Source organism: Sinohyriopsis cumingii, chromosome 3 (genome assembly GCF_028554795.1).
Source record: "Sinohyriopsis cumingii isolate HCF-2022 chromosome 3, ASM2855479v2, whole genome shotgun sequence".
In the NCBI taxonomy this organism is placed as follows: Eukaryota; Metazoa; Mollusca; class Bivalvia; order Unionida; family Unionidae; genus Sinohyriopsis; species Sinohyriopsis cumingii.
Genome location: NC_142963.1, coordinates 72755167 through 72767614, shown reverse-complemented (window position 1 = coordinate 72767614; position 12448 = coordinate 72755167). Strand labels below are relative to the sequence as shown.

The 12448-nt window shown below is 35.5% G+C and overlaps 1 protein-coding gene across 2 annotated transcripts in view; it reads right to left on the bottom strand.

Moving 5' to 3' along the window:
• The window catches only part of LOC149803089 (prominin-1-A-like), a 215064-nt gene that overhangs the window by 143444 nt on the left and 59172 nt on the right, over positions 1-12448 (bottom strand). For both annotated transcript variants that reach the window (XM_089952675.1, XM_089952676.1), the window contains exon 5: positions 2486-2552. In XM_089952675.1, the coding sequence (XP_089808801.1) occupies positions 2486-2552 (67 nt within the window). The remainder of the gene's footprint in view (positions 1-2485; positions 2553-12448) is intronic.

The following is a 12448-nucleotide window of genomic DNA, read 5'->3' as shown; positions in this document are numbered from 1 at the left end:
GTACATGCACTCAAAGCCACTTTAAAAAAATCTTTGTAAGTATCAGTTTGTTGTTGTTGTTGTTGTAGGGTTTAACGCCATTTCTCAGCACAAGATAGGCTATACATGGTGGCCAATATAACTGGTGGAGGAAGAGCCCTGGAAAACCCAGGGAAAAACCACCGACCCAAGTATCAGTTTGACAATGCAAGCACTCTGCATGTGATATATGGGCAGTTTAAAATGTCTTGCGCAGTTCCAGACTGGTTCTCTGACAAAGTCCACTGAGTCTAATATGAAAACCAGATTTGGTTCCAGATCAAACATGGATTAAATCTAAATGAACATATTTTCATAATGTTACTATTACTGTATTATGTACATCTGTAATTTAAACTTTATTTCAGTATGACTTATGGTCAAATCGTAAGGGTTGGTAGGTCTGCAAAGTATGTTACAAACAAATGGCTGAAATTATAAACTTCACTCAAACAGGAAAATTAGGTCACAGGTACCTAGTTTGGTATAACTAAGTTACTCTCCACAAGGTGCATCAATAACATATAATGAGGAATGAGCAAGATCAAGCTTATTTGAAATCTCATCTCATTAACAATAATCTTTACTATGATAATCTGACTAATACAAGTAAAAAGGGAAAACGGGTAAAAAAATTACAAACATTGAAACTAACAAGACACTGTGGTCTGATGAAAACAGTGGAGGAGGGTTGGTGTGGGCCTTTTAACTTAATCTCTGGTGGTCTATATTAGTAACTAAATACATACTGGAGATGCATCAGGTAGATGTTAAGACATACACAGTGACTACACAAATCTCTTAATTGCTAATTACAAGCTTTTAGACCATCTGGAAGATCTCATCATTGGCCTCTATCAATCACAATGCGTTACTCATTAGTTACAAAATTATATTATAGGAAAATATTTATATTGTATGTTTCCTGACACCAAAATATTCTCTACAGTCGAAGAAAGAACACTTTTTGCAGTTTCAAGTCCACTGCATGAACAGCAGCTCCCACTCTCTGTCTTGTATAGCCTTGTGGATAACAGACATAACTTTTTCTTCTGATAACTAAATCGTCTTAATGCTGTATATGTTATATGATCCCATTCTTTGGACCCCAGCAATAATGTTATAGCGGAGTTTCACTATAAATATCTAAGAAGACTAATATAAACAATTTGTAATTCTGACCTTGATTGCTAGAGAACTAAGAAGGTGCTAATCATTTCTGGAAACTTAGGACTGACTCAATGTGGCTTTTATGGTTTATTAATTAGAGTGCAACATCAAATAAGGGTCATCTTCCTTCAAGATCACCAACCTGTTCTTAGGGTTTGATTTTCCCTATTTTTCACTTCATCTACCTGTTTAATACCACCTCAACAGTCGCATGCCATAACCAGCTAAGACAGGTGTATCTACTGGAGGCTGATAAAGGATGTTGGCTGGCATCAAACCAATATTTACTGTGCAGCCCAAAACAATCTGATTATGACATTATTATGACATTGTTATGATATAATGTGTTACCAGAGCTTATTGTAGTTCTATGAACTCTGGAATGATTGGATGACTGAAGAGACTCAGTGTAACATGGTGTGACAATAGCTTCTGCCTGTGATTCAATAATGAAAAACAATAATGCTGATACAATCTTTTAAGATCATTTGCAATAGTAAACGTTGAGAAAGATGATGATATGGTAAACTAAAAGTACACTATGTCTTGGGAAAAAATTAGAAATTATGACATGGTCTAATCGGCTTCAAATACATGTTTAAGAATGTTTATGTGATCTCAAGAAATGTACTTGCCCCACTGATCCCCACTTTCCCCAATTTATTTCATCCAAGTAATCAATAATATTCTTCTGTCAAAACTGATGAATCTTTAAATATGTATTCAGCAATCTTGTGTCTTGGATGTGGAAGGTCGCAGGTTTGAACCCCGGCAGAGTCATACCAAAGATTTATAAAAATAGTACTAGCAGCTGCCTCGCTTGGAACTCAGCATTAAGAGGTAATTGCTAGGAATGGTCAGCTTGGTGTCAGGATAATGTGACTGGGTGGGACATTATGCTACACGTCTGCAGCATTATGCCCCAGTGCTATACATCACAATAAACTGTCACAATGCAGACAACATAGGGATATGACTGAAAAATTGTTATAGCTAAAATACAAATCCAAATCACACATACAGCAATCTTGTGGCTGTTTGGTAATGGGGTGCCAGTTCAAGTACTTTTCTATGTTTAGGTATAGATTTATCAAAGCCTTGGGCAACAAAATGCATACCAACATTAAAAAAAATCAAACTTTTGATTGCTTGGACCCTTAAATATGTAAAATATATAATTTTCAGAAAGTTTAATATTAAAAGTTTCACCAGTGATTATCTGAGAGGATGCATTGCAGATCATTGTATGAAAATGCATAATAGAAGAATAAAACAAATTAGCTCTTAAAGATAATACCATTAATGTTTTTCTCCACGTTTTCTAGAGCTGTTGCCACTTGATAAGTTGCTTGACTTTGAACATCCTGGAAATACAGTAAATAAAAATGTGAAACAAAAAATTATTTTCTTTTCCTTAATTTTAAACAAGTCATTCCTCCCAAACTTATTTTTTTCTATATTCTTTAGTCTGATCTTTTGACCTCCACATCATTTGAGATTGTCCTCTATAAAAATTACATGTTAAGAGAACAATTCTTGCAAACTGAAAATGTAGCAATCCAAAACAACAATTATCTTAAATTAATGACAGACTGATGCAAGAAGACATTACAGCCGATCTGCTTTTTGTCTGTAACTCTGTCATGTGTGAGACTAAACTAGAGGCTTAAACAGGCCTGAGAATGCTCACCTGTTTGACATAAGCCTGACTGCCAAATGAAAGACCAGTAAGCCATGTAATCTGGGTTAGCATGAAGGCTTCTGTCCAACTCTGGTTAAATCATATTGAGTGGTTTTTAAGCAGTTCCAAGATTTTTCTATTTTTAGTAACAAGGGAATTACATTTGGGATGCTATCTGTAAAACATGGTCAAATTCTTTCAAACACTTTTTAAGAACTAAACAATTGTTATTAGTGGCAGCACTATTTAATGGATAGTCATTAATATTTGTAAAAAATGTAGTGATGCTCTTTGTCAAATGTGGTCAAATTCTGCCAAGTGTTTTACAAACAAATTGTAAGAACATTCTTCAGCTCTTGGAGATAGTGTCAAACTGTACTATATGTAAAGAGTCCCTTAACAATAGGCAACCAACTGTCCATCTACATGAAAAAGACAAAACATGGGATAAATAATGCCATCAAGGCATATGATCTGGAGACAATATTTCTACTCATCCAGGTCAGTCAGTGCACCACAAGTGTTGTCTTCAAAATTAATGCTGTACTATTGTCACTCAGCAAGGCAAGTGAAATCTGATGAAAGCCCATTACAGAATTTGCCTCACAATCTACGCTCACAAAGTTCAGTTTAATTTCAATCAACAATATTGTGTGGCCAAATAAATGGATTCATTCCATTATTCATTCTGCAAAAGGACGTTGACCAGTTAACATCAGGGAGCACTGCATCTTGGTTCCGCATGACGGCTATGTATTATATCACAAAAACTGATGAAATGATGAGCCACCAGCCAAACATGGACCGATATGTTTGCCCCGGATGACCAAATGTAGTGCAGAATAATGTTGCTGGAAAGCTGCCTTTGCTGAATCATTCACTTTGACAACATTGAGGGAGTAACATCAGAGTCCTGGCTGGTATCTTGACGGAGTGGTATGTGGTTGCATGGGAAACATGCTGCACGTGCGGACACAGGAACCCACAGAATTGTGGAAGAAGAAAGACAGAAGTCCGGTAATACCTGCATATCAACGAGTCTCCTGCTACTGTATAATAGAGGAGGGTACTGCTGTTGTTAAAAGGAAACTTTACACTTCAGTATGCAAGCAGATTACCAGCTGGGATGTGTACTGGCTGACTCACGTGGACTGACAAGAGCAGCGCTGAAAATCAGGTGCTGCCTTACCTTCTGATGACCCCCAGAATCTCGAAATGGAAAAGGTCGAGCTACTTGCCAAAATTGCCTAAGTGAATTATGCAGTTTCCATTTTGGCTGGAAACTGCTTTTGATAATATCTCTATTTTTCAGTATCCTAATTTGATCTGTTTGGTTACCGCCATCAATATTTTTATTCTCCAATTTTTATTAAGCGTGATATAAACTATTCATAAGTCATTTTGACTTTACTGATTGGTTTTTAATTAGTATATCGAATGTATACTCTGTACACTAAATTTCAACTTCAGAATGAATCATTTCAAAATTTCTGACTTAGCTGATTTGAACCATTGCACACGTGGCTTAAACATTATTGGCATTTCTTAATCGTCTATTAGCAAAACTGGACTATATTTGAAATAAGTACGAGCTGGCTTATTTTGGGCATACAAAACATCTATGGCCTGCTTGCCAAGTTCCTTGCCTCCTGCCTCTCTCGGACATTTGTACATGGATGGAGATGTGGAACAATATCCACTTGTCTAAAGCTAGGTGTCCTGACGTGATATCATTGTGGCGATTAATCGCTACTGGCGTCACATACTGCATTGGTTGACACCTATGCTCAGTGATGGCAGACTGAAATTCATTACTTAACATGAGCGCGTGTTGGGTTCATTCCCATTCATAATAGCCCTTCATTCAGGTCATTAGGGACTTAAATAGTCCTACGACCTGACAGCTGAATTAAACAGTGTTCTGTGAACACATAAATGCCTGGGGGATGAGGCACTTATTCCTTCCCCAGCAGGAATGAACTGACATACATGCCCATGCTGGGCAAAAATGTCGTTAATTCAATATAAGTAAGGTAGTTGTTGTTATTGTTGTTGTGGGGTTTAACGCCATTTTTCAGCACACGATAGGCTATGCATGGCGGCCAGTATTAATAGTGGAGGAAGAACCCAGGAAGAACCACTGACCCACGAGAAACTACTGGCAAACTTTCTCAAATATCCACATTTTCCGAATCCTGGACTTGAACCCACGCAGACAGAGGTGAGATGGCAGTGATCCGTAACGGACAGCGCTTTAGACCACTCGGCCACTCGGGGCCCCCTATAAGTAAGGTAGAGACAACTAGAAAAAAAGAAATGTTTTATAGTCTTATCCATTTAAATAATTGATTTCCAAAAGAAAATAGCTAATATGTAAATAATGGGGTGATAATTGGGCAAATAAAGTAATGAGCAGGTTTCTGTTGTCCAGAACCATACTGCTGCTGATGGAATCTATCACCAGACTGTCAATGTGAACTTTAGAACTTTAGAACAAGTTCAAAATTTATTTCAGCCTATGGGCCACAAGCACAGCAGTCAATCAAGCGGTAGACATTAAAATTTAAACAATAAGCAGCATTTCTCAAGGCTGAAGTTGTTCGAAGATAACAATGAGTAGCAGATCAAATCTTCAGATATAGTGGAAAAAATGAAGGTGAAGAAGATGCTTATATCAGAAAAAAGTTATAGGAACATTTCAGGTCATAAATCATTATTGCAGACATTAAAGGGAAACCTAAGATTACCACCTTCAAAAGTACACAGCACACTTTTTAGCACAATTTTTTTTACCATTACCCAAAGCATCAAGATCGTGCTGCAGAAAACAAGTCATCATTTTGACAGATGCAAATCTGACCAAAAGTGATGTTAAATCTAATGATGCAATTTAACTCATCCATAAGTTTTTCCTGAAATATTATTAGCAAAAATCTTTTAGTATATATCTCTGAAAGTCTATTACTTCAGCTGAAGGCAATTTTCACAGAGTGAAATACTAACATAAAGATTGCATCAGCTAGGCAGGCTATTATCCAAGCATAGCATCACTTTATTTTCAAATTTCTGGAAGATCCTCTTTTGTACCTTGGATTTAGCTGCTCATCATCAGGTACATAGTTTACAGGTAAATGCTGGTGCACCCCATGGTACAGATATTCATGGAGCAGTTCTTGGACACTTCGTGCAGTATGTAGCAGACAATGTTGATTACAATCTCAAAACCTTGGATGGTCATAATACTTTTCATGGGATGGAAATAATTGCCATTTAAACCCCAGGTACCAGTCTAAAAACTTTCCAAAAACAGTAGATGACCTCATTGCCTTTGCAAACACTGACATACATTTCTACAAAACCTATATTTTCCTATCTGATATTTGAAAAGTGTAAGCTCCTGGTGAACAAAATATGAGAAAGAGAAAATTCTCAACAGAGAAATGATCCACAGCACATATCTGAACAGTATTACTTTGGAAGCAGCACATGGAAATAATTGATATACTCTGTAGGATCATACAAGCAGAATGCGAAGACAACTGGCATCTTCATCTGCAGTCCATACATACTACCATATTTCTCTGCTGAGAGGTACAACATATATGTTAAATCAGTCTACATATGCCTTTAAGGTAAAAGTCACTGGTTAGGTATGCACATTTACTCATCTTACATTAAGTATAAATTGTTGTTTAAAAATTTAATACTACCGTAATTTTGTTTAACCAAAGTCTATTCAATCCTGATCATTGAATGATCTGCACTTTAATTGTCATCAAGAAATTCCCAATGAAAATTATTGATTGCAATGGATGGTGGCCAGGTACTAACCTAGGTCAAGAAAAAATCACATCAAGTCTAATCATCACAATATAGGGTAGTATGAATTTGTTTATCAACATGCATAGCTTTCACTGTATCATCACAGCATGTGAAATTCAATCTGGATTGTAATGGATCACATCTTTAGGTAGATCTCATCCAAAAATTTCCATATACTTTAACATCAATTTTGCCAGATGCACTTCTCAGAGTGTGCAAATAATGACCTCCCAAAGGAATATGGATGCATGTGGATCCAAATAAAGTGAATAATTGTCATTTAAGAGAATGTATAATCAACTTCTAAAAAATAGCAGCCATTACTGAAACAATCATTGTTGAATGCATGCATGACTTATATGACTTTTACTATAAATAATGTTGGAGCTTAAGAGAGAACATCCAGATGTGTGCTCTGCTTTTCAAAGACAATCACTATTTACTATGAAGAAGTGATTGCTATGGGAGTTGTTAATTGAGCTGGTGTTAATAAAAAGTCCTAAAGCAACAGGTGGTCTTACAAGAGGATCTGGAGTAATAAAGTCCTAATAAGCATACTGCTTTGCTTCCAATGTTAGCCTGTGCAAACAGCAATAGTTCTATATGGGAGCTTACCAGTACTAAATATCAAACAAGAGAACAACATTAAGTGGAGCAAGACAGCAAGAAAAGAAAGGAACCATAAGAAAAACTAAGATTCCTTGATTTCTTTCTATTGTGGAAGATCTCTCTAATGCAATAGTGAGAGAGATCTGATAGCAGATGCCTCTTTAAACTGACAGAGCCAACAAAATGGAAATATAAGTTCTAAAGTCTAAATCAGGTCTGAAAGAAAGTAACACAGTGACACAGAGCACAAAGACTACAGTATGCATAGGCAGAGAAGCAATTCAAGTATTCTAAACAAATCATTTTATCTGATGAGTACTGGCTTGGATCAGCTACAAAGGACATTGTGTATCTACACTGCATTGAAGGCATAGTTGGTTCAAAGGTGATTTTCATTTTTAGTCAACACTGACAACTAACAAAATTTCATAAATATGCGAGTCAGAAGCTGGAGTAAAGTGGAAGTAAAGAGACCATGCCTCATAGGATGTAGATATGAAGATAATGCTGTCCGAAGTAGCATGTGTTGTTTGATGGTGTCTGTGAAGATAATGCAGTGCTCAAAAAAATCTGATAGTTCAATGCCCAGGGCCCTTCAAATTTCAGATTGGGCCTCTCCTGTATTCTAAGTTAGGTCCCCATCAAGCATGTTACGTTAAAAAACCCCACAAACTAATCTGCCTAAGAAAACTTTAATTGCATTGATGAAATTTGGAAATTTAATTTGAAGGTGCCTGAAGACTAGTACAATTATTCATATTTATCCCCATGTATGCCTTTTACCCCTATGAAGATCTCTACTCATCATACTTCTATTGAAAGCTCTAAGCTTTGTGAAGATAGCAAAGCATGTGGCCTATGAATGGGGAACAGTTTGCTTGGTTGCTAGTCTTAACTAGTGCTCACATGGCTTTAAGTTAACATACACATACTTGCAATTCTAAAGTACTGTTTTGGATATACATGTACCAGAAACCAGCGACAACCAGACTAATTGGATACGTGAACTGTCCCATCGATTTTTGCAACCAGTGCAGTTATGAGTGAAAGCATAATGGGATTGAAGGCTAGTGTGTATACATTATAGGCTGTTCATTGGTTACTTTATTGCTGTAATCAGGAGGTTTAAGGCCAAATGAAGGATGTTTTGTTTGACGTATCATGAGTAATAAAGGGATCAACTGTGGTCATGTTGGCTCTTCTGTCTCTGATTAGAAAAACTGGCTGACCTTTGGTGCAGTTCAAATCGACAAAACGCTTGCATACATATTTTTTGTTGTTGTCTAGTTTAATTGCTATTGCATTATTCCAGGTGTCTGAAGTTAAAGTTGAATGAATAATAACTCAGCTGCCCTGTGCTCACACTTACCCTAGTGTAATGAAATACTGGTTAAACAAATTATGCAACACATATGAAAAATATTAAAAGTGTAAACAGAAACTAAAAAGTCAAAACATGCTTACGATGCTAATGAACATAAAGACTGATTAAGAAGGAGAGCTAAGAAGGACATTGTTAAAACCAATTATAAAATGGTCGACCTCAGGACCTGGAGAAAAACACTGCATGAAATTTTTCAAGATCCAAATAATTACACAAGTCAATTTAATATGATTTTGTTTTAAGTTTGGGCATATGAAAATTGGAGTTGGGCTTGTGGAGTCTGAGTCGAGAGCTTGTTATATTTTTTAATTCACCACCCCTGGGCCTGTGTAATGACCTCCTGGTCCTTCTACGTGATCATGCCAAACTTTGACCCAGGATATATTCTTTCAATCCAACTGAAAACAGACAACTCAAAGAAAATGAAAAATTAAAACATTAACTAGATGAACAAAATCTTGGGAAACATGTACCCTCTTTAATTAGGACTTGCTAGACCATGGGATCAATGTGTGTGTAAAGTTTCATGGAAATTCTCCAAGTAATTCAGCCAGATTAGCAATAACAAACTTGTGCTAATGGACAGCCGGACGTTAGTCAACAGATAGACAACAGACCATCAAATAAACTCTTCTGGCCTATGATGAGTGGAGCAAATAATAACGCTGATAGTCTTCTATGTTTGCTTTGGTGTTTACCTTTCTAAGACATACAGAATTTGCTGCAGGCCAATATCTACTTGAAAATTGATAAATGATTTCACTGACAATTAGTTTCAGAGTGGGCTAAATTTTAGGTCAATTAACTGTTCCCTGAGTGACTGTGAGATATACCAATGCTGAAACAGGAAATCTGGACCTATTGTCAGAAACTTCTGCCAAGAGAATGCTTAAATATTTTCCTTATCTATTCAGATGGACTCATTCATTCAAATAATGCATAAAAGAGACACTCCTCATATTTATTCTTGAGATACCTTAACTGGTAATCCATTGAATAAGGTAAATTATTGCCTAAAATTTATAAACTAATCCATTATATGAAAATGAAAAAAAAACAATATATTTCTGCCAATGAGAACTGCAAATAATTTGCATGTATGCCAAGCTGAGTCATAATTTCCAAAATAAACATAAAACAGGACCTCACAATTGGTAAACTCAAGATTAAAATAAACTTTTTCTTAGCTACGCAGACTGCTCTGGTAACCTAAGACAATAGAGCATCTGCCTCGGATGCAGGAGGTCACAAGTTCAAACCCTGGCCGAGTCATACCAGAGGCTTATAAAAATAGTACTAGCAGCTGCCTCACCTGGCACTCAGCATTAAGAGGTTAGTGCTAGGACTGGTCGGCCTGGTGTGAGGATATGTGACTGGATAGGACACGATGCTACATGTCTGAGGCATTATGTCCCTGTGCTAGACATTACTATAAACTGTCAAACTGCAGACATCATAGCTATATGACTGTATTTGTTTTAAAGCTACATTAAAATTCCAAATCACACACACACACAAAGTATGCTCTGAAGGAAAGCACATGATCACTGATAATTTTACACAAATCGAAACAATGCTTTGATAATTTTCTTAGTACACCTGTAATAACAATACTATTACACCTCTCCCTCAAAAACTCGCACACAATGGGGTTCACAAACATAGACCGCACTATAAGTGAGGTGTGAGTTACCGAGGGACCTAAAAAAATTGAAGAAGAAAAAATCACTTTAACATTGAGAGAACCATGGTGGGGGGAAGCGGCGCTAGGGAACTGGGCTGTTTATTGACTGAATCCTCATTTTACAATTGCATCGATAATAATTTTTAATAACGTGCTTTTTCTAATGAAGTTGTTTGTTATTCTGTTTAAAGAACATTTATTTTCAAAATGTCCAACATATGAAAGATTGTTCTAACTGGTTTCAACAACCATCATGTGTACTCGAAAAAAAATGTGTATTATATCACTGCTTTTTGTTTTATTGATGAGTCTGGTTCCCGTAATGGTGTTTAATATTATCTTGCCAAATCAGGAGTCCACAGACCAGGGAACTAGATTAACTGTTAATACACCACCAACCATGATTCCTTTTTTTTTCAAAAACATGCAACATTTATTTCATGAGACAATTGTCTGCGTCAAAACTGAATTTTTGTATTGTTCAATTAGTACAATACTGATGTCGTGATTTCATTGGAAGTAATAATGAAATTTCTTATCATCCTTGAGGATATCTCTAAGTGCCAGTTCAAGAGTTCTCTGAAACTCGCTTGCCCACAATGGTCCGTACCTGTGAAATCAAGCTCTTTATTTTACAAAGTATTCATTTTGCTTGGCTGCCTTTTTATCTTTGATCACAGTTATGAAAGAGTCAGTTAATTTAAGGTAGTTTATGTTACATACACAATAACATTTATGTGTTCGATTGTCAAATGAAATGAGTTCACCTGCTAGATTTTAAGTTTGTAGGATTTTCATGCCTTTTAAATTTTCTTTTATTTCACCTCCTTTATTTGATTCAAAAGACATAATTAAAATGGTAATACAAAGGAGGACAGCTTTTAATTCAATGCAACAATACAACAAATACTTCCGGAAGTCAGTTATCAAAACACGGTTGGTACTTAATTAGGTTCTCAGAGAAATGCTCGTGACATAACTGTTACGGTAGATTGACACATTTTACGTTCAATTACAAGAGGACACATTGTATTTATGATGATTACACTCAAAAGGAACTAAAAGATTGAACTAGAACACAAATTTCAATTGATAAATTTTTTTATTTAATTTGTATTTATTTATTAAATTACTGCCTCCACTTGGCATAAGTGACATTTTCATTGATCAAAATTTCCTTAAATATCGTTAATTGCATTATATTAGGAATGTCATTTGGAAAGAAAATGTAAAAAATTGTATGACCTTTTTTTAAATTTGATATGTTTGCAACTTATCAGGCCGTGAGTTATCGAGGGAGTGGTGTATGTATATCTCAAATGTGTGTTTAACTTTATCCATGATTACAGACTGTAATGACTTTTTATTAACAACATGCAACATAGCTTATTTTTGTCAGTGATCATAGATTTTGTTTTAGAATAGTAATGCTATAAATTGGTTGTTTATAACCTTGAAAATGAATCTTACAGTTTGGGGTAGTTTTCCAGTGGTATGATTTGAGTATTGCAACATATGTCACGTGGGGATAAATTGTGAAATGTATCACATGGAGATAAATTGCAACATCAAGTCATAATAGAATTGTGGAGATGTATATAAGGAGAGAACTGAACAATTATTCCTATTCCTATTTTTATTTACAGTTCTTATTTTATTTTCAGTCTGCAGAAGTATTTAATGTTGTGTTTAGATTTATTCTGAGATGAATCATTTATTTCAATTATTTATTGGAATTATGAATGCTCATATGACTGTTTGGACTAAACAATATTTTAGGATTATTGTGAATTCATTCAAAGACTTTACCAATGTGAAACATCAAAACTGTTGTCACTTAAGCACATTCAAGGCTAATGGTACATCAGTACATTCAAGACCTGAAATTCATTTGGAACACTATTCTTTTGGACTTGTGAAAGAATTCTGAGGATTATTTGGGATTTAATTCACAATATTGTAAGTTCCTCTTAAATTTTCATTTTATAATAGAGAATTATATTATTTCTTACATTTTACAAAACATGTCAGTTTTGCTTTTGTTTGTTACTGAGTTTAAGACCACAGTCATAATAATACT